The 23,922-nt window shown below is 36.5% G+C and overlaps 1 protein-coding gene across 1 annotated transcript in view; it reads left to right on the forward strand.

Moving 5' to 3' along the window:
* The first annotated feature begins 271 nt into the window (after positions 1-271).
* Gel (Gelsolin) overlaps positions 272-23,922 on the forward strand; it is a 35,512-nt gene continuing 11,861 nt past the window's right edge. Inside the window, exons 1-15 of the mRNA XM_088235298.1 lie at positions 272-304; positions 918-992; positions 1,731-1,923; positions 4,845-4,960; positions 5,928-6,105; positions 7,266-7,366; positions 8,259-8,378; positions 10,202-10,270; positions 10,901-10,963; positions 12,202-12,313; positions 13,300-13,420; positions 14,540-14,690; positions 16,709-16,774; positions 18,167-18,239; positions 19,312-19,532. Of these exons, the coding sequence (XP_088091424.1) occupies positions 272-304; positions 918-992; positions 1,731-1,923; positions 4,845-4,960; positions 5,928-6,105; positions 7,266-7,366; positions 8,259-8,378; positions 10,202-10,270; positions 10,901-10,963; positions 12,202-12,313; positions 13,300-13,420; positions 14,540-14,690; positions 16,709-16,774; positions 18,167-18,239; positions 19,312-19,532 (1,692 nt within the window). The remainder of the gene's footprint in view (positions 305-917; positions 993-1,730; positions 1,924-4,844; positions 4,961-5,927; positions 6,106-7,265; positions 7,367-8,258; positions 8,379-10,201; positions 10,271-10,900; positions 10,964-12,201; positions 12,314-13,299; positions 13,421-14,539; positions 14,691-16,708; positions 16,775-18,166; positions 18,240-19,311; positions 19,533-23,922) is intronic.

Raw genomic sequence — 23,922 nt, forward strand, 5'->3', positions numbered from 1 at the left:
TAAAAAAAACAATGTGTGCAGATAAAATTTTAAAAGGAAACTAATCTTTATATTTTTTTCTTTAAGAGGTTCAAAATACAAGTATATTAAATACAATAAAATTCTTTGCCTAAAAAAAGAACAATAAAAAAAAAAAAAAAATAGTAATAATAAAAACAATTAAAGTAATTAAAAAAATAAGTATACACGTAAATATTGTATACAATAGTACCCATACAAAAGTAAACATAATGGTGAACCAAATGCAGCGTAGATCTTCATGTGTCGCAACATGCTGAAACTGAATGACTGCGGTGAGCTGACTGTTTGGGCTAAATGGGCGTTACCACGTCCTGTGGCCTGTTAATAGGTCGCGTTTCTTTGTTCTTCATATCTCCATGGTGTTATGGTGGTGTTTGTTACCTACTAAACGTCGGGGTATGTGGACTGCCTAGTAGGTTCCACATAAATTGCTAAATATTTATCCGCGTTGATATCGTTCCGTAAAAATCGTCTCGTGAGAACGTTTTTTACTTCACGCTCGTTTTGGATAAATCTTCAGACTAACATGGTATGAGTAATGCACATAGAGAGTAAAATATTGTACTTAATAAAAGATACAATATATAAACTTAATATAATAGATAATGGAAATACTTTAAAATAACTCAAGGAATCTAATTTGGAAAACGTAAAATAAAGCAGTTAAGAAAAAGTATGAAATCGTCACAATTAAAATTAAATCAATTTTTGGTCTAAAGAACGTGTGTCACCGAACACAGCCGAAACGCTTCTCTCCTGGTGTCCGTCGCTCGGACCTGGCGCGCGACGTCACGTGTGACGTCTTTAGTGTTGCCACAGTGTTAATGAAGTTTATGTACTATAGAACGTCGCTAAAGTCTAAGTGAAATTTAATGGATTTTATTCTCTTTTTATAGGATTTTGAGCCGGTTGCTGTCCCTAGAGCTGAAGTTGGAAAATTCTACAGCGGAGACTCATACATCATTTTAAATGTAAGTATCGTAATTATTATATCATTGAAAAAGATGCGTCTTAAATGCTCACTATGGCTGCCCCTTGCAAAAGATTATCAGCTCAACCCGGGAACAAACCTTCCCTCTATCAGAAGATTTTCAGGGGCCCTTAAAGACGCACGGAATTATCTATTATCACCCCAAAATTTAAAATATTTCTCTTTAACAAGAAGTGGACAGAAAATACACGAAATTCGATTTTTTTTCTTCCGAAGTCTGTCAAAAATCCAATTTTCAAAATTTCCTTTTCACAATAGTTCATTCCGTGGACATAAGCTTACAAAAAAATTAAAACACCGCCATTATGTTAATTTTTCGATAAGCTGATCAGCTGATTTTGTGGGGGGATTGATCGCCATTTTTTTGAGGGAGGTGTCTTCAGAGCGCTATAACTTTGATTTTAATAAATATTTTTAGTTAAAAATTTAAGTGTATACTCTTGAAACACTTATGAATTAATTGTTAAAACCCTCAAGTTCTTTCTTTTCATTGGTTCTCACAAAAAATCCCAAAAACGCTTAAAAATCCGACCGTCAAACCAGAGAACCCCCTTAATTTCTAGTGAGGCTACCTTATTTTTTGGATGTATTTTTTGCAGTAATTTTTTGCGGCACAACGGGCCAAGAGGCCCAATTACAGCGATGAATTACCCCGAGGTATCCCAAAATCGCAAGCCTCCATTTGACTATATGCATATTTTATTTTTTCTCATTTCAGTCCAAAGAAGACAGCAGGCAAAAGTTGTCATGGGACCTTCACTACTGGCTCGGCAGCAAGACCAGCCTGGACGAGAGTGGCGCCGCTGCCATCCTGACCGTGGCCCTCGACGACAAGCTGGGAGGCGCTCCGATACAGCATCGTGAGGTCCAAGGACACGAGTCTCCACTCTTCCTCGGCTACTTTAAACCTGGTTAGTATATATATTTTATTGAAACAGATAGTTCTGTGGTTAAAAAAAAAATACATGTGGGGGTATTGGAAGCAAACTTAGTAATCTCCATTGAAAGAGTTACTGTCATATTTGCGAAAAACTCTAATAAAAGAATTGATTTATTTTGACATAAACAGCATAAATTGCCTTTAACATATATTGAACATAAATATGAAAAAAAAAAAAACATATATATATTTTAAAAAAAAAATTATTTACAATTTTAAAAAACCCGCTAGGGTTACATTAGAAATTTAATATTGTCTAGTCATTTTATGTCTCGTCTAGTCTAGTTAGTTCAGTCATCATGTGCTTTTTCAGATTGATTTTAAATTTGTCTCCAGTAAAAGTTTTCAAGTAGTAAGGTAGGTCGTTGTAGTGTTTAAGTCCACTATGTAGTATTTTTGACTGTCCTGTGTTTGTCTTTGCTTTTTCAATATGATAGTGTTGTTGTTGTCTAGTGTTATATTTGTGTATGTCAGCATGTTTGACTAATATTTTGTCGTCGTCTTGTATGTTTCCCAGTGTTATTTTGTGCACAATTTTGAAAGGTCTCAATTTTAGTCAAGTAGTTTATGTCAAACTGGTGTGATTTTTTGTACAGTTCAGTCGTAGAGGTCAGGTAGGGTAGGTTGTATGTTAGTTTAAGAATTTTATTTTGTTGTCTTTGTATTCTTGTTATGTCTGTCTTGTTGCCAGTTCCCCAGAAGGCGATCATGTAACTCAATTTACTTTTGACATAGGCTTCGTACATCATATTTTTTTCCTTTCTCGGTATAAAATCTTCAATTTTTAAATACACATAAGCAACCAAAAATATGAACAAAATAAATACATAAATATGAAAAAACAAAAAAAGGAAAAACATTTTTAAATATAAAGAAAAGTTTAAGAATAATATTGCGAGAGAAAAAAAAAATCCGACTCGTTTTATAACTATCAAGTCCAGAACCAAATATATCAGCCTTGTCCTCATACTGATTGCCATATTTATGGAGCCTAGGGATAGGCGAGTGCAAGTGATAGTTGGTCCTAGAACTTGCAGAGCAAAAAGGAGATCTGTGGCGGGTATGTCGACCAGGTACACGGAAACACACCAACTCCAGCAAATCTGGACAGTCAATTAATGAATTGATCACTTTAAAAAGTAATATTAGGTCAGTTAGGATTCTTCTATCAGAAAGTCTTAAAAGATTTGCTGAAGATAACCATTGATTTTAATCAAATAAAGCAGCTGGAATATGTAGTTTAAAATTAATATATTTTAGAAATTTCTCCTGGACGCGCTCGAGTGAATCAGAATGTACACGATAATGGGGCGACCAGCGACCAGACTGGAGAAATATATTCTAAACGACTTCAAACCAGGAAGCAATAAAGTGACTTGATTGGTGTTATTTTTAAATTTGTTAGTAATCCTACAAATAAATCCCAACATACTTAGCGCCTCATTTATAATCTTATCAATATATTTGACAAATGTAAGTTTATCATAAAAAATTACGCCAAGATCTCTAATGAAATCAAATCAAATTGTGAGATTTGTAATTATGCTTCACCAACTCAACGGAGAATGCTAAGTTTGCGGTGTCAAAAAGTCTAATTGAAATCTGTTTTTGCAAGATTTAGAGGCGGTTTTGAATTACGCTATTATTTAAGTAGGTAGGTTTTTATGTTAAGTTTATTTTGGCATCAAAAACTACTGAAACTGACTTCTTTGGTACTAAAAAAATGCTTATTTGGTACTAAAGATTCACGTTTATTCCGGGGATTACGTAGAATTGTTGTTACGTGGAGTGCGCTAGGAAATCTGAAGGACGGGTCGATAGTCATAGATTTGGTTGAGAGTTGGTCATTTTGGGCATTTGCGACACTAGACACATCAAACTCCAGGTGACAGGCTACTGGAAACTAAAACCAGACACTCTTCGACCACCATTGATTCGGGTTGCCTTCAAAACAACGTTGCTACTAATATTTAACGTAAAATTTTTCCAATTTTCACGGCTATATTCAAACAGTATTGTTCGGCATTCATTCATTGTGTTTATATTCAATTAGAGTCGATTAAGTTGTAAATAAAACTCAAGACAAAATATGTTGGTTGAATTTTTTTTTATATACCTTGCAACAAAACATTTGTAAAATAATCATCAACATTCCATGTCTGCTCCCTAGTAGGAGCATATGGTATCCACAAAGAACCTCCATGCATCTCTATCGGCTGCCAACTATTTTGCATCCTCCCAAGTCACGTTCTCGTCTCGAAGTTCTGACACAAACTGCCGACGAACAGTCAGCAGTAGACGTCCAGGACGTCGAGAACCTGATGGCTTTCAGCAGGCATCCGCAGTGTATGGCCTAAGCCACTCGTATCGCCTCCGCTTGGTGGCAGTTGTCACCGGAGTTTGCTGTGTCCGTTCTCTTATTACTTCATTCAATCGCAAACCCATGCATGCGGGGTACCTATTTAGCCTATCTACAGTGACCTGAAGACCTCCGACTGAATCGTCAATTATAACCGCATCGTCGGCATACTCTAGGTCGCAGAGCTCTTGGAAGAATAAGATGGATATTCCTCGATCTAGTGGAATTGATGGAAATGATGAAGTCCATACGGATTATAAAAAGGAACGGTACAAGGACGCAACCTTGGGGAACTCCGGTGGTGACTTCAAACCAATCTGTGACAACATCGTTAATTCTGATTCAGCATTCGCTATTTGAGTGAAGGGTTTTAATAAGTCCGATAATAGTTCTATACAATTATCATAACCATACGAAACAGATTTCCTCTACAGTCCGAACACTATCTCTTTTTCAAATTGTTGAGGGGAACGCAATATTTGCTTACCTTATACGCAAAGAAACGTCAGTGTTCAAGATATTGTTTTTTACAGCCATAAGATACCTGGAGGGAGGTCACGCGTCTGGATTTACACACGTCGAGACGAACGCCGGTGCCGATAAGCGCATGTTCCAGGTCAAAGGAAAGAGAAACATCAGGGTGCGACAGGTCAGCCATACCAAATTAATTTCTGTTTATCTGTGAATATATTACTAGGCAACCTCTCTTGGCTCTTGATAGAGCATATATGACATGCTCGATGGATGCACTCTTTGTTTTAACGGGCTTGTCTCCTTTGGATTTGGAGGTCCAGCGACGATCTGCAAATTTCCACTTCCACGCAGCGTTTATCTGTTATTGGTGGCGTCTGTCTACTCCCAACTGAAAAAATGTCTCAATCGGATGTTAAAAAATGTCTTTAAATGCTCTTTTCTTGATGCTTAGCAATCACGATGGGAATCTTCCCCTTCAGGGAGGGTTATCTTTTTTTTCCTTCAATCCGTCAGCGTCTGTGAGTATTTTTTATGTTATTATTACACCACTATTGCCATCTAGCGGCCGACCTATGAAACGTTAAACCGAAATATTACCTAATATTCGAACCTTTACGATCTGAAATCAACTTGCTCACGAAACTTTTTGCTACGGCAGTACATATACTAAAAAAAATATATTTACCAGCTGGCAAAATAAGCCCGTACAGGACAGACGTAATCAATCATTTCTAGAGTAATAATATATACATATTGTTGATTCCCCTTCGTGCTGCTGCAGATCCTGATCTATCTTCCAAACACATCGGGTGGTCTTGTCCCTTTCCCCTTCTCTATGATTACCGAATGGAGCTTCTCGCTACTATCCGTGGCCTTGTTATAAGTCTTGTCGGATATACAGATCTGGTGGCTTCCAAAAAGAGTTTCGAGGCTTTTAAAACTTTTTTTAATCATTGCGAATTGATCATGTTCAATCAATTTAATCCCAGTCAGTGAAGAATTCACTTTCTTCTTTTCTCAATCCATGAAGTGCATATTATGGACTTCTGAATTACCTTATATTATTATGATTAAATATATTATTCCATTAGAATTTGTTTTGTTGGTAAACGACTGATTTACTGATTAATGGAATGTTTCAGGTGGAACCAAGTGTGTCTTCTATGAACAAAGGAGATTGCTTTATTCTGGACGTGGAGCACGATATCTTCGTATACGTGGGTCCGGCTGCCAAGCGCGTAGAGAAACTCAAGGCGATCTCGGCAGCTAATCAAATCAGGGACCAAGATCATTCTGGCAGGGCGCGCATTGAAATCATTGGTAAGTTATAACTTCTGCTCTGTCATTCCAAAGTTCTGAGGGTCCTGATAGTCGGTAATTTCCCCAGCCATTCCATTGACAATGCGTGTCCGCCCTTCACGGCTCGGAGTTCTCTCCACAGCTCCATATAGCGGCGCCCCTGACATTGTATTCACCAGCTCTAAATGCGCATTGGATATGACTGAGCGTTTGGGCATGAGTTAACTGTCATAATTTTTGAGGGCTCAGGGCATGTCTTTGTGTATCAAATTGACATGTCAGAAGCTGAAATAACAGATATACATGGCGAGAATGAATGGCCATGTAGTAGGATGAAGACGACAAAGACGTGGCATGATCAGATCAACCGAAATTGCAAGTCTTGTATGTCAAAAGCAGAGACAATCCAAGGGAATGTATGGGAATATATGTATTTATTTATTTATATATACGCCCAATGGGCATTTTTAAGGACATATTTATACATAGAATTTTTTTATAAAAAAGTAGGAAGATTCAATGGTATATAATAGACTCGGTGGGAGTGGAAACGGGAGAGAGGTTGAAGGTTGAGAAATTGAATTTGATTCAGTGATAGTTTGAAAAAAGACAACTTACTATCAAAGAAATCAAGACTGGTATGTTTGTTGGCAGACCTGGGGATTCTGGGCACAGGGGAATGGAAAGCATAGTTAGTTCTATGGTTATCGGTATGAAAGAGTAAGTTTTGTCTGAGGTTTCTAGTTGGGATATTTCATTTTATCGAACTCAGTAGTTCAGGCGCATCAAAGAGAATTTTAAACAGGACTAGGTCAGATTTATTTCGACGGTCTCGAAGAGAAGATATATTTAAGGTAGTTTCTAACTCATTATACGTATATTGGTCTCCGGATAAGCCCAACTTCTAGCATATCTTTCTCAAAAATCGATGTTGAACTGATTCAATATTTTTGATGTGAACATCATAATATGGAGACCAGATAACAGAGGAATACTCAGAAGAGAGTTTTAAGGGTATTTATATTTTTGAAGTATGTGGAAGAAGCTAGGAATGTCGGCAGTCCGTCTTTTCTGCCTACTCCGAGGGAAAACTGCGTGATACGAATAGCATAAATGGCTTGCAGACCTGCTTTTCTGGCCAAATTTTCTCTCTGCTAATATATTTAACTTACCATTTTCAGACGAATTCTCGCCCGAGTCAGATTTCAACAAGTTCTTCGCAGCTCTGGGTTCGGGGTCAAAGGACACCGTCCCAGAAGAAAGTGCCGGAGGAGACGACCAGGTACTTTTTACTAAAAGCATATTTATGTTTAAGGAGAGGCAGCAGGCCAGTTACCGCACATGAGTTAGGTATTTCATACGATACACAAAAACACGGTTTTGTATGAAGGATTTTGGTTTTCGTTGGGCGTTGGAGCTCCTATCCGAGTTGGAGATTGACAGAAGACACGAGGGTGATGTTGTGGAGCGCGAGAGTAACGGCGATGAAGAGTTTAACCACTTAGACTACTTACTGGAACTGAGTGACTGCGTTGAGCTGACTTGGTTGAGATGACTCTGTGGGCAGACTTGCTATGACTGACAGGTCGTTATCACGCCCTGTGTTCTCTTTACAGGCCATGTTCATGTCTCCATGACGTGTATGTGCTGCAGGGCGTTGCCCTTATATAGACGGACGTATTATATGCAATACTGTTAGTCTCGCATATAATGTATTGTATTCGATATAAAATTATGTCTTGCTTCATCGGCCGTTGCTCGATATTTCAGGTGAAGTCATTGCACGTGTGCGTGTCATCGATCAATGAATTATGACCCCCGCATGTATGTAGATGTATCAACAATACCTCAAGTGACGCGACGTCCGTCCAGCCCCAACGTTTATCTTAGACTCAATTTTAAAGACTGCCTGACTGACTTATATGAAAATCACGCACGTCAAAATCAATGAAAACTAACAAAGTTAAAGTAGACTACAGGTCAAATACGCATATTTATTTATTGGTTTTATAATGTTTTAAATATATTTTTAAGTTAACATGCTTGTAAGAGCTTCTTCTTTGCTTTTTCATAGTTGGTAACTCTTAAAAATCACACGGATTTGTCAATAGTGGCGCCATTCATATGTCATCCTGCGAACTTATTGAGTGATGTAATATATTTTATTATTGTAGGCATTTGAGAGGACTGAGGAACAGTCTGTGTCTCTATACAGAATTACTGATGAATCCGGAAAATTGGAAGCCAAACCTGTCTCACAAAAACCATTCAGACAAGACCAACTCAATGAAAACGTAAGTATTGTACTCTCTCTCTATTTTATTTAATAATAACAACATTTGGCTGATTTATGTAGCGCCATTTTTGTGGAAAATCACCTCAAGGGCGCTTTATAATTGAATACTCAAACTTACATTCTAGTTAAGCTAAAGTGACTTCATTTATTTAAAATTGAGGGTATGATAATCTAAAGAAGTGAGATGTTAGTTGGGATCTGAACTGACTGGGACTGTCGGTGATTTTTAAGTTTGAAGGCAATCGGTTCCAGGCAGAGGGGCCGGCAACAGCAAAAGCACGATCTCCGAATCTAGTGTTTGGGGATTGCCGGATTTGGATATTTTACGGATCTAGGCTTGGAGGGGGAGATTTAGCAAAATGTGAACTCTCGCCTTCCACACAGTAGCCAGGCTATTTATAGACCTGGTCTTGGAGGGGGAGAACTATTCACGAGAACCCGTAACAATAGACCTTCACTGGTCGCAATGACGTCAGGAGCTTGCATAGCATTGACCCCCACCACTAAGAATAAGAACAAGGAGCGTAAATGCTTTATTCATCGACCTACAGGGCTGCATTTGACGAGAATGCATATACTCATAATAATATTAACAATTTTAAAAACAATTAAAGGTAAATAAAAGAAGGGCCCAAGAGCCATGAGACCGAAGAGGTTGTGAATTCTTTTACTTTGATTTGGAAGACAGCATAACCTCTCCTGTGCTTCTCGTGGCGTAGGGGGACTATCTACTTACCCTCTACTACTAGAAAAAACCTGTTTTTACTTTACAAGAGATAATTTATTATAAAATGGGCATTTGGTAAATTGACACGAACAAGATACAAGGAAGCGCAAATATACAGGAACGAGCATTTGATTAGTGAAGTTTACATTGACGGCGCACTTTCTTTGTGCGCTACGTCGTTGCTATACATCACTGGTTATCGAGTCAGTACATTTGCTCAAACAGTACAAGTTATGATTGACAGAAAATGGATTACACCAGCCGGGTACCAGGTAAATTACGCAACTCGAGGTGCAATGAATATGGTAATAGATGTGGCTCTTATCTGTTACGTCGGGCTCTGCGACGTAGCGCAACGTTGCGGACCGGTGCTGGCGGGGGCGAAGTCGTTCCGCTTGGGGGACAAGGGGGGCCGCATGGAGCGGTGCAAGGCAGGCGCCTGGCGCGTGCCTTGCACCCCGTGGGGCACCGAGGTCAGTTGCGAGGGCGGGCCGAGCCGCCGGGAAAGAATCCTTCGTCGTAACTTACTCGAACGCGGAAATTACATACCTGAGTTTAAATGACGGGGTTGACCGCGATTGTTGGTGCCGAGTTTTCTTATTTAGGTAACGATTGGGCACTAGAATATTGTGAGATTAATTTTTCTTGTAGCGTTTCGCGTGTTTATTTCGAGATGACAGCTCGCGTGGGTTTAGTTCCGGAGTTTTGCTAAAAGTGCGCCTCCTGAGTGCGTGACTGGACTATTTATAGTTTTGGAGGTTCCTTTGTTCGTCCCCGCTACTTTCTTTGTTAACTTTTCAGACAAAGGAATTTGGCGTGAATCCCATCGCGTGTTGAGCCTCTCATTGGCTGTCGTGTCTATGGTCTAAGCTATGGACAACAAGTAAAACATTAGATGAGTTCTTCTTTATTATTGAAATTTGGGGCGAGTTGTATATACTTAAACCGTTTGTCAAGGATTACTTCTTGACAATAGATGATGCTAATATGCCAGCTCTAGCAAAAGCCGGTTACACCGTGGTCCTTAAAAGGGCTGTGAACTCCAGTATTTTGTTAACTATTGCAAATCTCTAACTGTTGTATTATTTTTCCAGGATTGCTATGTATTGGATACCGTAACCGGAGGAATCTATGTCTGGGTTGGAAAGCAGTGCAATCCAAAGGTAATAAAAAAAAATACTAATGTACGTACTTAATTATTTATTGAAATATTTTTCAGTTTATATTTTCAGGTGTTACCTAGTATTTAGGTCAAATAATTCCATTAGAATATCGCCCGTTTCAATGAGTGTTTCAGCTCTTTAACTTCACGATGATCAACAAATGGAAGAATTGAAGGAAAACGAGTGTTCAAATAAAGGCAGAATGGTGAATGTAACACAGTGTGTAAAGTGGCCCTGTAGTTGCGTAGACTCCTTTATTCTCTTCTTCAAAATTTTCTTAATCTCTGGTTGTAATATGCTAATAAAAAATGGGCAAGATAGGCTGAAATTTGCCGATTTGCCTAAATATTTCAATTTTGGGGGCATTTTCAACGAGTTGTAAATAACTTGCTATTAGAAAACAGTAATTAATTTGGAGTAGAGTCGGGTTCAAACTTCGCACCTCTGATTCGTAAGTCTGCAACATTAGCCACGGGACCACGACCCAATTCAAAATGGAGTACCAATGCAGTGCCCTCTGAACCAGAAAAAATCTACGTAGCTTTCGTCTGTTTCCTCAATTTACCTGCTGACGAGCCTCTAAAGTAGAGGCTTAGTAATATAAAATAACTGGAACATTTTTTCTTCTAGGAAAGAGCTGAAGTGATGGCCAGAGCTCAAGAGTATATGGAGACCAAAAAATATCCTTCCTGGGTAAGATTTTTAAAGATATTTTTTTCTTATTATAGGCATTAACTTTATGGTCCAAGGCCGTAGCCAGCGGTATGCCAAAGTTCTAATTTTATTTATTAATTTATTCATATTTTTCTCTCACAAACTATAATTAATAATAAAAATAAAGTGACCTCACTGGGGTTACCCGTGCCGAGGACACTTAACAATATATACTTTTATATACTTATATTTTATATATAACAACATATACTTTTTTGAAATGTTTTTACATTTGAGAATAAACAAAGAAGACTAACTTAATAAACAGAGATAATTTACAAAATATTCATTTTGTTTTGAACACTAGGTCTATGTGTATATCTATATTATTTATATTACAAAACGCACAATGAAAATAACAAAAACCTAACATAAGCTGCCGAACCGGAGTCGTGGATATCATGGATCGTGCAGCGAAATTGAAATGGCAGTGGGCAGGGCACTTGGCGAGACAAAATGATGGCAGGTGGACACCCAGAATAATGAAGTGGAGACCGTGGGCAAACAAAAGAAGTGTTGGAAGGCCACAGAAAAGATGGGTCGACGACATTGCCTCTATTGCCGGTAAAACGTGGACGATGAAAGCGGGTGATGGGAAGGAATGGAGACGTTTGGAAGAGGCCGTGGAGAGAATAAGGCTGCAGAAGAAGACGAAAGAAGAAGAACATAAGCTATACACTTGTGGAGCAGTTGATTCAATATTGGTTTGGGCAAATGAGACAATCCATTTTACTTCTACCTAGCTCCACTATCCATTTTTTATAGCCTTTTTAAACATTTTCTCGTTACTAATTGTTTTAATAGATAATGGAAGTAGGTTATATATTTTAATTGAATAATACTCAAAATCCCTTTGTCCAAAAGTGATATTAGTTAGTATTTGTTTATGTTGTCTTTGTGTTGAGGATCTAGTGATTATATTATTTGTACGTATGACGTATTGTAGGGATTATGTCTTTCATTTGAGTAAGAATAGTTTTTGAATAAGTAAACGAGTAATGTTTTAGCGTTTAATTGTTTAGGTGTCATAAGTTGCGAGTTGTGATTTGTGAAAATGATGACATTGCTTTCTTCGGTCATCACACTATTTCAGGTGAAATGTTTAAGCTTGTGTGTGTTATCGATTATGGTCTATGAGCTCTACAGATTTAAGCCTGTCAGCTTTGAGTTGCTCACCTAATAATTTATCTATTTTATTAACTGATCAATTTTTCCAGGTCCACGTGACTAGAGTGCCCCAGGGGGCCGAGCCCGCAGCCTTCAAGCAATACTTCTCCTCTTGGAGAGATCACGGAGCCTCCCACTCTCGCCTCATTAGGGCCACCAGTGGTGAGAAGAGTCTTCACTTACATAGATATTATCATAAGGCACGCAAGCAGCTTTTGCAACAGAATCAGGGAAGATAGAGCATCCAGTGATGGGTCCTCGGGTTGAGTTGATACATCTCTTGCGGGGGGCAGTCATAATGACCACCTACGGTCTTGTGTGTCTCTATCGAGTCTCACCTCTACCTTAAATTGTTTTTTTAGTGTTTACCTTACTTATTATAAGATACAAGGTTTATATTTCAACAAGTGGATTTTTCTGCAATCACGTTATTTTTTTCTAAAACTGTTGGGAACACGAAGGATATGCCAAAACGGGCCAATCAGGAACTTCTCAGCATTTGCTCATGTGGAAAGGAAACCACTCAAATCTCTTAGTATTTCTCGTAGTATTTCCGGTTTTCGCTTTAAAGCCCCCGCACCTCGTAAGGAACGTTTTGACCATAGAAAAAAAGAGTATAATTTGTATAATTTGACATTTCAACCGGAGATTATGTCAACCTTCTAGGTTTTTCTAAATCGGACGTTCGTAAAAACAACCATAACATAGAAATGAGCAAATTACGATCAACTAAATGAAGTAATCAAGGCAATATTCCATAGATTCTTGACAGGTCAGTGAAAGTAAGAACGCCAACCGTTTCATGACGTCACTACTGAAAAAGTGACACAATGGTGACATGACAGTGATTACAGTCATTTGGCGCGGTATTTGATAAATGTAACTTTAAAAAATCATATCTTTGTAAATAACGCACAAAAAAAAATATACATATTTTTGCTTAGTTAAATAGTACGCTAAGAGAAAAAAAAAAAGGAAAACAGTGGAATTCCTCATTGCGGAGGATAGAGCTTCCAGGGATGGGCGCTCGGGTTGAGTTGACACATCTCTTGCTGGGGCGTCTTTCATATACCACTGTATATCGATTTTTCTTATCAGTGCTCGTCATGTGGTCAAATAATCTAACCTTCACTGGTGTTTCTTTACAGATGAAGAGATGTACTCTTCTGACACTGAGGTCTCTGCAGCCAAGATCCGGAAGGTTGTCAAGTCTGGTTCTGCTCGAGGATTTATGCCGGATAAGGGAGATGGTCATGCTACCATTTACAGGTAAAAATATAATTTCGGTTATGGAAAACAAACCGCGTAAAACACGCCGTATTGTCGCCAGATCGCGAAAAATATAATCAGAAAACAAATGTAAGATTATTATATTTTTAAAAAAAGCAATTAGTTTATTTCTCTAAAATGTTAAATAAAGGGTAATTTAATAAGGGATGAACTTTAATTTCATTTAATTAATGAACTTTGAACTTAAAAAAATAAAACAAATTTTATTTGGCATAAAACAAATATTTATAAACTAAATACCTATTCTAAATTAAAATTTATTTCAAAAGAGAGGGAAAACGTTTTTGAGAAGGGAAAATGGAAGTCTAGGCATTCACAGGGCTTAAGTGGCCTTAAGTGGTTTAAATGGCCACTTTACACACTGTGTACCATTCACCATTCTGCTCATGTTTGAACATCCACATTTCCTCAACTCTTCCACCTGTTGACTTTTGTGAAGTAAAAGAGTTGAAACCTTTATCACGCGGGTGAGATTCATCCGGCTGAACCAAATCACCTACTAGGCGACGCCTGAAAACAATTTTCCAATTTTTATACTTCTTCTTTTGCCAGATAGTTCATTCAACAATGTTTTAGTATGTCCAAATGCTTGCAGACTGGTTGGACTGGCTGGACCCACGTGATAAAGGTTTCAGCTCTTTTACTTCACAAAAGATGGAAGAGTTGAGGAAATGTGGATGTTCAAATATGGGCAGAATGGTGAATGTTTCACAGTGTGTAAAGTGGCCACTTAAACCAGCCAATGACATGTCATAAGCCCTGTAAATGCCTAGAATTCCATATTCCATTCTCAAAAACGTTTTCTCTCTCTGTTGAAATAAATTTAAATATGAATAACTCCCTAGGGAGAAAATCCAGCCAGTCTGCAAGAATTTGGACATACTCAAACATTGTCCTATTCTAAATGCCTCGGCATGGAAAAGGCCACCCCCAAATGTGATGAATATGTGATGTCTTTATTGAAGGGTAGCACATTTTCTAACACATACCGAGGTCCCTAATTCTAAATACATAATCTAGCGCGGTAGGGGTTCTTATTAGTGCCGCTTTCCTCGTACTGACGTCCGTAACAGATTTCATTTTTAAATGTTCTTTTAGAGTTGAAGAGATGGAGTTAGTAGAAGTGGCCGACTCTTCAGACCCAGATCGCAGTGACGAAAACGGAGCCAAGTTTGGCCAGTTCTACCAGGGAGATTCTTACGTCATCAAGTACGAAGGAGACAACACCACAGTTCTCTACTACTGGCTTGTGAGTAGATAATACTGCCTACAGTAACCGATAATAACATATTGAATAATACTTCTTTACTTTCAGATTAAGCAAGCGCAAGGTTTTGAGATTTTTTCATCTGGAAAATCCAATCATATACGACTACTCACTGAACGATGAAATATTATCATCTGTGTCTAGTACACGAGATTTGGGTATTATGCTCGACACTCAACTTTCTTTTACAATTCATATTGAACATGTTATCAATAAATCCTTAAAACTCCTTGGATTTATTAACAGAAGCACAACTGACTTCAAAATATCAATACCCTTAAAACTCTCTTCTGTTCCCTAGTTCGCCCGCACCTAGAGTATTCCTCTGTTATCTGGTCTCCATATTATGATGTTCACATCAAGAATATTGAATCAGTTCAACATCGATTTTTAAGAAAGATAGGCTGGAGGTTGGGCTTATCTAGAGACCAATATACGTATGATGAGTTAGAAACTAGCTTAAATATTTCTTCTCTTCGAGACCGTCAAAATAAATCCGACTTTCTGGTCCTGTTTAAAATTCTCAACTCACTCTTTGATGCGCCTGAACTACTGAGCTCGATAAAATGAAATATCCCAACTAGAAACCTCAGACAAAACTTACTCTTTCATACCGATAACAATATAACTAACTATGGTTTCCATTCCCCTATGCCCAGAATTCTCAGGTCTGCCAACAAACATACCAGTCTTGATTTCTTTGATAGCAAGTTGTCTTCTTTCAAACGATCACAGAATCAAATTCAATTATCAACACTTCTCTCCCGCTTCCACTCCCACTGAGTCTACTATATACCATTCTGTCTTTCTACTTTCTTTAATAATAATTTTCTATGTATAAATATATCCTTAAAAATGCCCATTGGGTGTATATATAAATAAATAAATAAGGTGTGTACTTAGAAATAATTTATCAGTCTGGTATCTGGTCTCCAAACAGTAAACATTGCATATTAACCCGTCTCTCCACGTCTTTCTCGACCTCTTGAACTGCCTGGAAAGTCCTTTTTAAGGCTATTGAGGCCGACTGTAGTCTGTGCAGTCCTGCCACTACCGTTCAGCTTTGCCTTTTGGCTTTTCTTTTACTCCAGGAAGCCTGACTGTGGCAGACACGGGCGATGAACCAGCACAATCCTGGTAACTCGTTGATATATGATAAAAATGATAGATAAAAATGCAACGGAAGTTCGACTCAAGACTGCCTCGGTAGAATAGCAGAGCGTGAGACTATCTCAGGAAGTGAATTGATGATTGATGATGATTGGATGAACGGGAGCTACCCAGAATATCGGGCTATGATTGGCTAGCGAGCTATGTTCTGATTGGTTCGCGTGTCTATGGCCAGTCATAGATAATTCAGGTTTAAAAATCTTATTAGTACTTTTTCTGTTGTTGGAAACGGGGTACGAAGTATATGTTATAAAAGCCCTATTTGTTCAGGATTACTTCCTGATTACATACGTTACAAAAGGGTTGGGTTTACATACTCATTTTTTTCGGCTGGTTATTAATTATATCATCAATTTTGATGTTCCGGATGGATATTTTTGAGACTGTTTAACTTCCCGGCTTCCAGAACCAACCTGCCTCTGCTCTCGCCGACAAGAAGCGTAGTCAGGTGGTTGAACATGATCAGACACCTTTTACACCAGGTTTAACGGGCAAATACTCTTATTAAATAACTCATTAGTTAACCCAAAGAAAATTTGTTGATAATGATCCTTAAGATAAAAATAACTTTATTTAATTTACTTACATATAACTTTGAATAATCTAACCTTACCTGTGTTTTGTATAAATACATTTAACTCTTTAATAAAGATACCAGTCTCGAAGATGTCGCGAAAGCGATGAAACCGGTCACTGGATATTCCAAATTTGTGGATTAAAGTATCACTCGTGTTTTATTTATATAATAAAATAATTTGGATATGAGTAATCTAAATGTTATTATATCAAAAAGTCAAGTTTTGGTTTCTCATTTATATTTTCTATTTCAGGGCAAGGACTCTACTCTGGATGAAAAAGCAGCAGCGGCCATGCACGTTGTATCTCTAGACAATGAGGTAATTATTCTAATGATAGTACTCGAAGCAATTCACAAACAAGGCGCTGTTTATCAAACGGCCAACTGTGAAACTTGCGTTGCGGGTTCGATTCTCGCCAGTTGCAAGAAAAAAAACTCTGGAAAGATTTTTCTCAATGGGTCAGAACATCCACCATTTTGCCTATATTTGATCATCTACGTTCCTTCAGAATGGTGAATGTTACACAGTGTGTAAAGCGCCCACTTAAACCAGCTAATGACAGGTCATAAATCAATAAATAAAAATAGTTTTGGAATATTTTCCATATGTACACCGGTGAAATTCAAATACGTGATTGCGCAGCAGGATTATACGTCGCGAAACGTAAATATTTTGACATTTAATATTAGGTGTTCACGGATGTTCCACTGTGATATAACCAACCATGGTGATAAATTGTTATCACGTCGCTTATTAGCACGTCGATAGTCATTTGTAGTTGAGCTATAGGAACGTGATTGGTGCACGCTCAGACAATAAGTTCAAAAGCTGATTGGATAAGTATGAAAATTGATAAGGTTTTCTCATAGAGTTAAGAGTAGTCCAGAGCATCAAACAGAAGACTACTAAACTACTCATAAAGGAGTAGTTTTACGTTTTGACCCATTAGTTTCTTTGTAGAAGTCGCTCAGTACGCAACTCCCGATTTGAATTCAACGATGCCGTGTTGTGTCCTTTTAAAGTGTAGAAATACTGCTAGGATCTTTAAAAAACAGGGTGCGATCACATTTTTTTTTGTAATTAGTAAATAAATGTGTAAGTAGCAAATACCTACATTACTTAAAAATGTAATTATTTTTCCATCTGTCAGATTGTTAAATACATCAAAATAGACATTTCGTCAGTGTTGCCAGGGTAGTATTTTTTTTACCCTACTTTGCTCATCTGATGAGAGAACTAATGTAAATTGGACCTCGGATTAAACAACTCTGTGGTAGATATTTGACCGACATTATCTTTAAAACATCAAATATTATTTAACATGATATGAAAATATCCGTTTCATGTAAAATATATTTTTTTAATATGTTAATTTCAAAGTTAATTAATTCAATTACTCTTATTAAATGACCCTTTTATCTACTCTGTTGTGTCAATCAATATTTCCGCGTGCACAGTAACATTTTGGAGAAATTAACAGATTGCTTTTTTTTTTTAACCTTGCATTTGTGTTATGATTATATTTTTTCCCATCTGGCAACATTACGCGGCGGCTTCACAAATGCGCGCGGCGAAAGTGGGGCATTATTGGACACAGTCCGATTTATTCAAATATGATTCTACGCTCCTTCTGGACTATTCTTAATTCTATGAGTTTTCTGTTATTCATCTATCGTCGTCGTTAATATATTTTTGTGCCATATATTTCAGATTGGGGGCAGTGCTGTGCAGATCAGAGTCCCCCAAGGAGAGGAGCCCAAACACTTCCTCAAGATCTTCAAAGGTAAAAAATATATATCCTTATTTAACTCCTGTGTGGCTGTGGTGATAACACGACATTCCATCCACTACTTCGGGAATTACACTGGCTACGTTTTCCACAGAGGGTGGAATACAAACTCCTGCCCTGGGCCTCGATTATGATGGGAAGCTAAAGATGTCATACCTTCACCTTGACTGTATAGTTGAAGATAAATTCCCTCTAGCGATTATAAAGATATACTACTGACCCCCCACCTTCAAGATTTGGTAAGTACATCAATATGAAACAAAGGAAGCGTACATCACGGTACACATATCTACGCTCTAAAATTATAAATATGGTATTATAATGGTATAACTAAATTATTTTTTTATAGTGGTAACTTTCTAACGCCTAGATACTCTTATTTGTTAATAGGAGAGAACCTAGCGACATTATTTTCGCATCTAGGCATTTGTTTTATTAAAGTGACAGTTTGGTCGGAATTGAATTCGACTTCAAAATTTACTTATTTCTATCGCATATTTTTCATAGGCTTTTAAGAAAAAAGGCCCAACCTCAAAACGATTAAAATTTTGAATAAATCATAATTAAATGAAAAATTGCTAAGTGGAACAAAATTTTTGACACTTTTAATGCGTAGATAAACGTATCGAGGGGTCCTAGACCCGTCGGTATAAAATGATGTACTTAAATCAAAACTTGATGGTGGGGGTATCGATACTATACCTTTGTAGTCGCTATGGAGACTTTTATGACGTCATACTGAAGCTATGTCATTTTAGAGCGTAGATATGTGTACCGTGACGTACGCTTCCTTTTGATTCATATCGATGTACCTACCCAAAACTTGAAAGTGGGGGGTCGGTAGTTTATTTTTATAATCGCTAGAGGTAATTTATCTTCAACTATACCGTCAAGGTGAACGTACGACGTCTTTATCCTCCCATCATAATCGAGAAAATTTTTGGAGTCATTCATTGGTTGGTCTCGATATGTACACATGAAGATATTTCTTAAGCTTTTATAAATGTACGCTGATTTCCATATTTGTTCGGATACTTCTAAATTTGGCAAATATTTGCGATTTCAGGACGTCTGATCACGCACTTGGGCGGGCACGGCTCCGGCTTCCGGAACTTGAACGAGAAGGACTCGTACGACACGGACGGAGTTCGGCTGTACAGGATCCAGGGCAGCGAGAAGGCGGACGATATGAGAGCCGAGCAGGTGACCGAGGAAGCAGCCAGCCTTCACCACGACGACGCCTTCTTGCTGGAAACGCCTGACACGATCTACGCTTGGATCGGAAGGGTAACTATTTATTTACTTGCACCAGCGTTGCCAGACCCGATCAAGCGAAAAAAGGTAGATTCGGGAGAGGGGGTAGGAGGGGAGGAGGGGGGCAAAAATGTTATTTTTTCAATTTCTATACTTCTTCATGGACCAGGTAATTTATTTATAATATTTTAAATGACCTATTTAATCATTAAATCAAATGCAATTTTCCACTCTCACTTTCCTTCAATCATCCTTTACCACTCCTTATCAATTTCCTTCTTTTCCTTTCCACTCTCTCCTTGTTCTATCCATATTTATCTTATTTTAAAATATAGTATATTTATTATTTTTGTAGTTTAAACTTCAAGCCGTCGTCGCTTTATTACAGTATTATTTAGTGAATACATATAATTGGATGGCAGGCCCTACTATGTATACGCTCCCCAGGGAGTTAAATCCAGTCCTTGTCTACAAAAATTTGGACAAACTCAAAATATTGTTGATAAATTACCTGGTCCATGAAGAAGTATAGAAATTGAAAAAATAATATTTTCAGGCGTTGCCTAGTATGTAGGTGAAATAATTCAATTAGATGAATCTCACCTGCATAAATAAAGGTTTCAGCTCTTTAACTTCACAAACATCAACAGATGAAAGAATTGAAGGAATATAGATGTTCAAATATAGGCAGAATGGTGAATGTTACACAGTGTGTAAAGTAACCACTTAAACCAGCCATTGACAGGTCATAAGCCCTGTAGATGCCTGGACTTCTATATTACCTTTTCTTAAATTTTCTTCATCTCTGTTGTAATATGTTAATGTAAACGGCTCCCCAGGGAGTTGAATCCAGTCCTTGTCTACAAAAATTTGGACAAACTCAAAATATTGTTGACACATCTACATGTTATTAGAAATATTTAATATTAATATAATGGATTTTGAAAACATTGTATAATATACAGGGTGTTCACTAAACCCTGTCACATCCGAAACCGCGATGATCAGTATGAGCAAGAAGACATTTTGGCACAATAAAAAAAAAATTAGAACGAATTAATATTTAAAAAATAAAATATTGAAATCAACAAATGGTTGCTTACTTCTGCATGGGAGAAACTAGGAGAGGGGTCTGATACCGCGCCCCCCTCGCCCGCCTTGTCCGAGCACTGAGAAACTTGGCTTATCAACACAGCATGTACGTTAGCACGATCTCTTCACTATGATCGACGAGTATTTTACGTTTATCCACACTATTCAATTCAAATATTAACAATTTGATAAAAATTTACAGAACAAAATATGAGGGTCGAGGTATTTTAATGTTCGATGTGCCTCCTCCAAATTATATGCACTGAAACGCCTTCGCTGACACGTCTTAATGCTTAAACATAATGTTATACAGATTATTTAATCAAAACATTATTAACGTCACAATGCGATCCGATCGACAAAAAAATATTTAAGAGTATTTTATTGTTATTTTATTTTTTTATTTTATTTTATTTGGGATTTTTACAGCTATTACATAAACAAAATAATTAGAAAAATCTTAACAATACTAAAGCCAATTAAAAAATCCACTGTAAATATAATGACACATAATATATAAGAAAAGTTTAGTAATTGTATTTGTGTGACGTTTGTATTCATGTGTATGTGAATGTGTGTATGCGTGAATGAATGAGGGAGAGGATACATGTGCGTGCGGGAATAAATGAGGGAGAGGGTGCGTGTGTATGGGTGCCGAAGTATGAAAATAATATATTTGCTTAAAACTTGTAAATTGTATTAAAAATGGTACAATTAAGAGCTTAGTAAAAAGTTAGAAACCTTTTTTGTTAAAATTTAAATGACGAAATGATATAAATGGTTTTTTTTTTTTTTTTAAGTATGTTAAATTTCAAAACTGTATTCTGAAAAAAAAAGCATTTTATTTTTTAAATTTAACTGATACACATCGAATGAATAATGTGCGACTAGTCCTATACAATATATTAGGTAACCACAAAATGCAGTAAATACGAAATGATGACAACAATAAAATAAGGTTTGACAATACGCGAACGTTGATTCAAAACGAAACGAATATAGTCACACTACTGTAAGGTTATAAAATTTTACGATATTTAATACTCCACGTCTATTTTTAAATTTCACTCATAACTTACACGCTTATTTAATAATTCCTTATTAATTGGTCTGATGACATAAGACGAGTTCCAGGAAGTGGTTGAATGCGGTTGGCTCAGGATAGGGAAATATGGAGACTAGAGGGGGAGGCCTATGTTCAACATTGGACAAGAGACGGCTGACGATGATGAATGTGCTTTATTATGATTTCGATAATCATTTATTTATTTATTTTACATAAACGGCATAAATTACGTACATACGTAGCCACTAACTATGCACGACACTCTCCGATTCCGCGTTTACATTCCTCAGCCAACAAATTTACTTGTGATGTAGACATTTTTAATACGACAATTATCCATTTAAAAACGTTCTTAAATGCACTGTTTGAAACTAATTATTAATGTCGTAATAAAACTTTCTTTTTCATACAATTCTTTCTCTGTTTTTGATGTGTATTATTATTTATTATTATCTTTTTCTGAAATTGATGTATCAAATATTTTTGTGTCCCAGATATTATGTTATTATCTTATATATACTTACTGTTAACTATTTATTTATTTTTTTTAACAATAATTTGTTGATACCATTTTTTTATACTTAGAATTCTTTACAAGTTATTTACAATTTGCTTTTTTTAAATTTTTTTTTTTTCTTTTTTACTATGTAAAGTTTCACTTTTTATTTTGCATGGCAAATATGCTTTTTATTGTTTTTACATGTATACAAAAAAGCGTTGTTTATCTTTTAAATTTTTACTCACTTTGTTTGTACTTACCTGTATATTTTTTGTAAATGCCCCTTGGGCGTATTGTAAAATTAAATAAATAAATAAAAAATAAAAAATAAAAAAAAATTGCCTTTAACGTATATTGAACATAAATATGAAAGAAAAAAATACATATTTACATAAACAACAAAAAATTATAAAATTGCATAACTATAACAATAGTAACAAGTAGGTAAATACACATAAGTAACTAACAATATTAACGAAATAAGTACATAAATATGAAAACACAAAAACAAAAAAAGGAAAAACATTTTTAAATATAAAGAAAAGTTTAAAAATAATATTGCGAGAGAAAAAAAATCAGACTCGTTTTATAACTATATATCAGCCTTGTCCTCATACTGATTGCCATATCTGTGGAGCCTAGGGATAGGCGAGTGCATGTGATAGTTGGTCCTAGAACTTGCAGAGCAAAAAGAAGATCTGTGGCTGGTAAGTCGACCAGGTACACGGAAACACACCAACTCCAGCAAATCTGGACGGTCAATTAATGAATTGATCACTTTAAAAAGTAATTTTAGGTCAGTTAGGATTCTTCTATCAGAAAGTCTTAAAAGATTTCCTGAAGACAACAATTGATTATAATTAAATAAAGCAGCTGGAATATGAAGTTTAAAATTAATATATTTTAGACATTTCTTCTGGACGCGCTCAGGGAATCAGAATGAATAATCATACACTTGACGCGGATCTACTAGAACTCGCCATGATAAGATTATTCGTTCATATCAAAACTGTTACGATTGTTACCCTGTAGCCTTTGTATTTAATGTGCGAAACATATTAATTAACATAAACATACATAATGAGGAATTCCACTATTTTCTAATTATTTTTTTTCTATTGGCGTACTATTTAACTAAGCAAAAATATGTATATTTTTTTTGTGCGTTATTTACAAAGATATGATTTTTTAAAGTTACATTTATCAAATACCGCGCCAAATGACTGTAATCAGTGTGTCACTTTTCAGTAGTGACGTCATGAAACGGTCGGCGTTCTTACTTTCACTGACCTGTCAAGAATCTATGGAATATTGCCTTGATTACTTCATTTAGTTGATCGTAATTTGCTCATTTCTATGTTATGGTTGTTTTTACGAACGTCCGATTTAGAAAAACCTAGAAAGTTGACATAATCTCTGGTTAAAATGTCAAATTATACAAATTATACTTTTTTTTTCTATGGTCAAAACGTTCCTTACAAGGTGCGGGGGCTTTAAAGCGGAAACCGGAAATACTACACGCAGATATAAGGAGTGACGTCATTATTTACGTTATTTTTGCGTGTGTTTTAGAGATATTTTATCGTACTCCAATTTTTTTTAATATTCACGTGTACACAAAAACATTTTTAAAATTTAAATCCGGGTTGGGCTCATTACAGAAGGTTATCTATGAATAAACTTGAAATGTAAAAACTGAAAGAATAAAAATCTCGGATATAATATCCCTTCCGCCTTGAAACAATTATTATTATAGTCCTTAAAAT

This window comes from Micrasema longulum, unplaced genomic scaffold (assembly GCF_059751315.1).
Source record: "Micrasema longulum isolate JH-2025_06_02 unplaced genomic scaffold, ASM5975131v1 h1tg001355l, whole genome shotgun sequence".
Classification (NCBI taxonomy): domain Eukaryota; kingdom Metazoa; phylum Arthropoda; class Insecta; order Trichoptera; family Brachycentridae; genus Micrasema; species Micrasema longulum.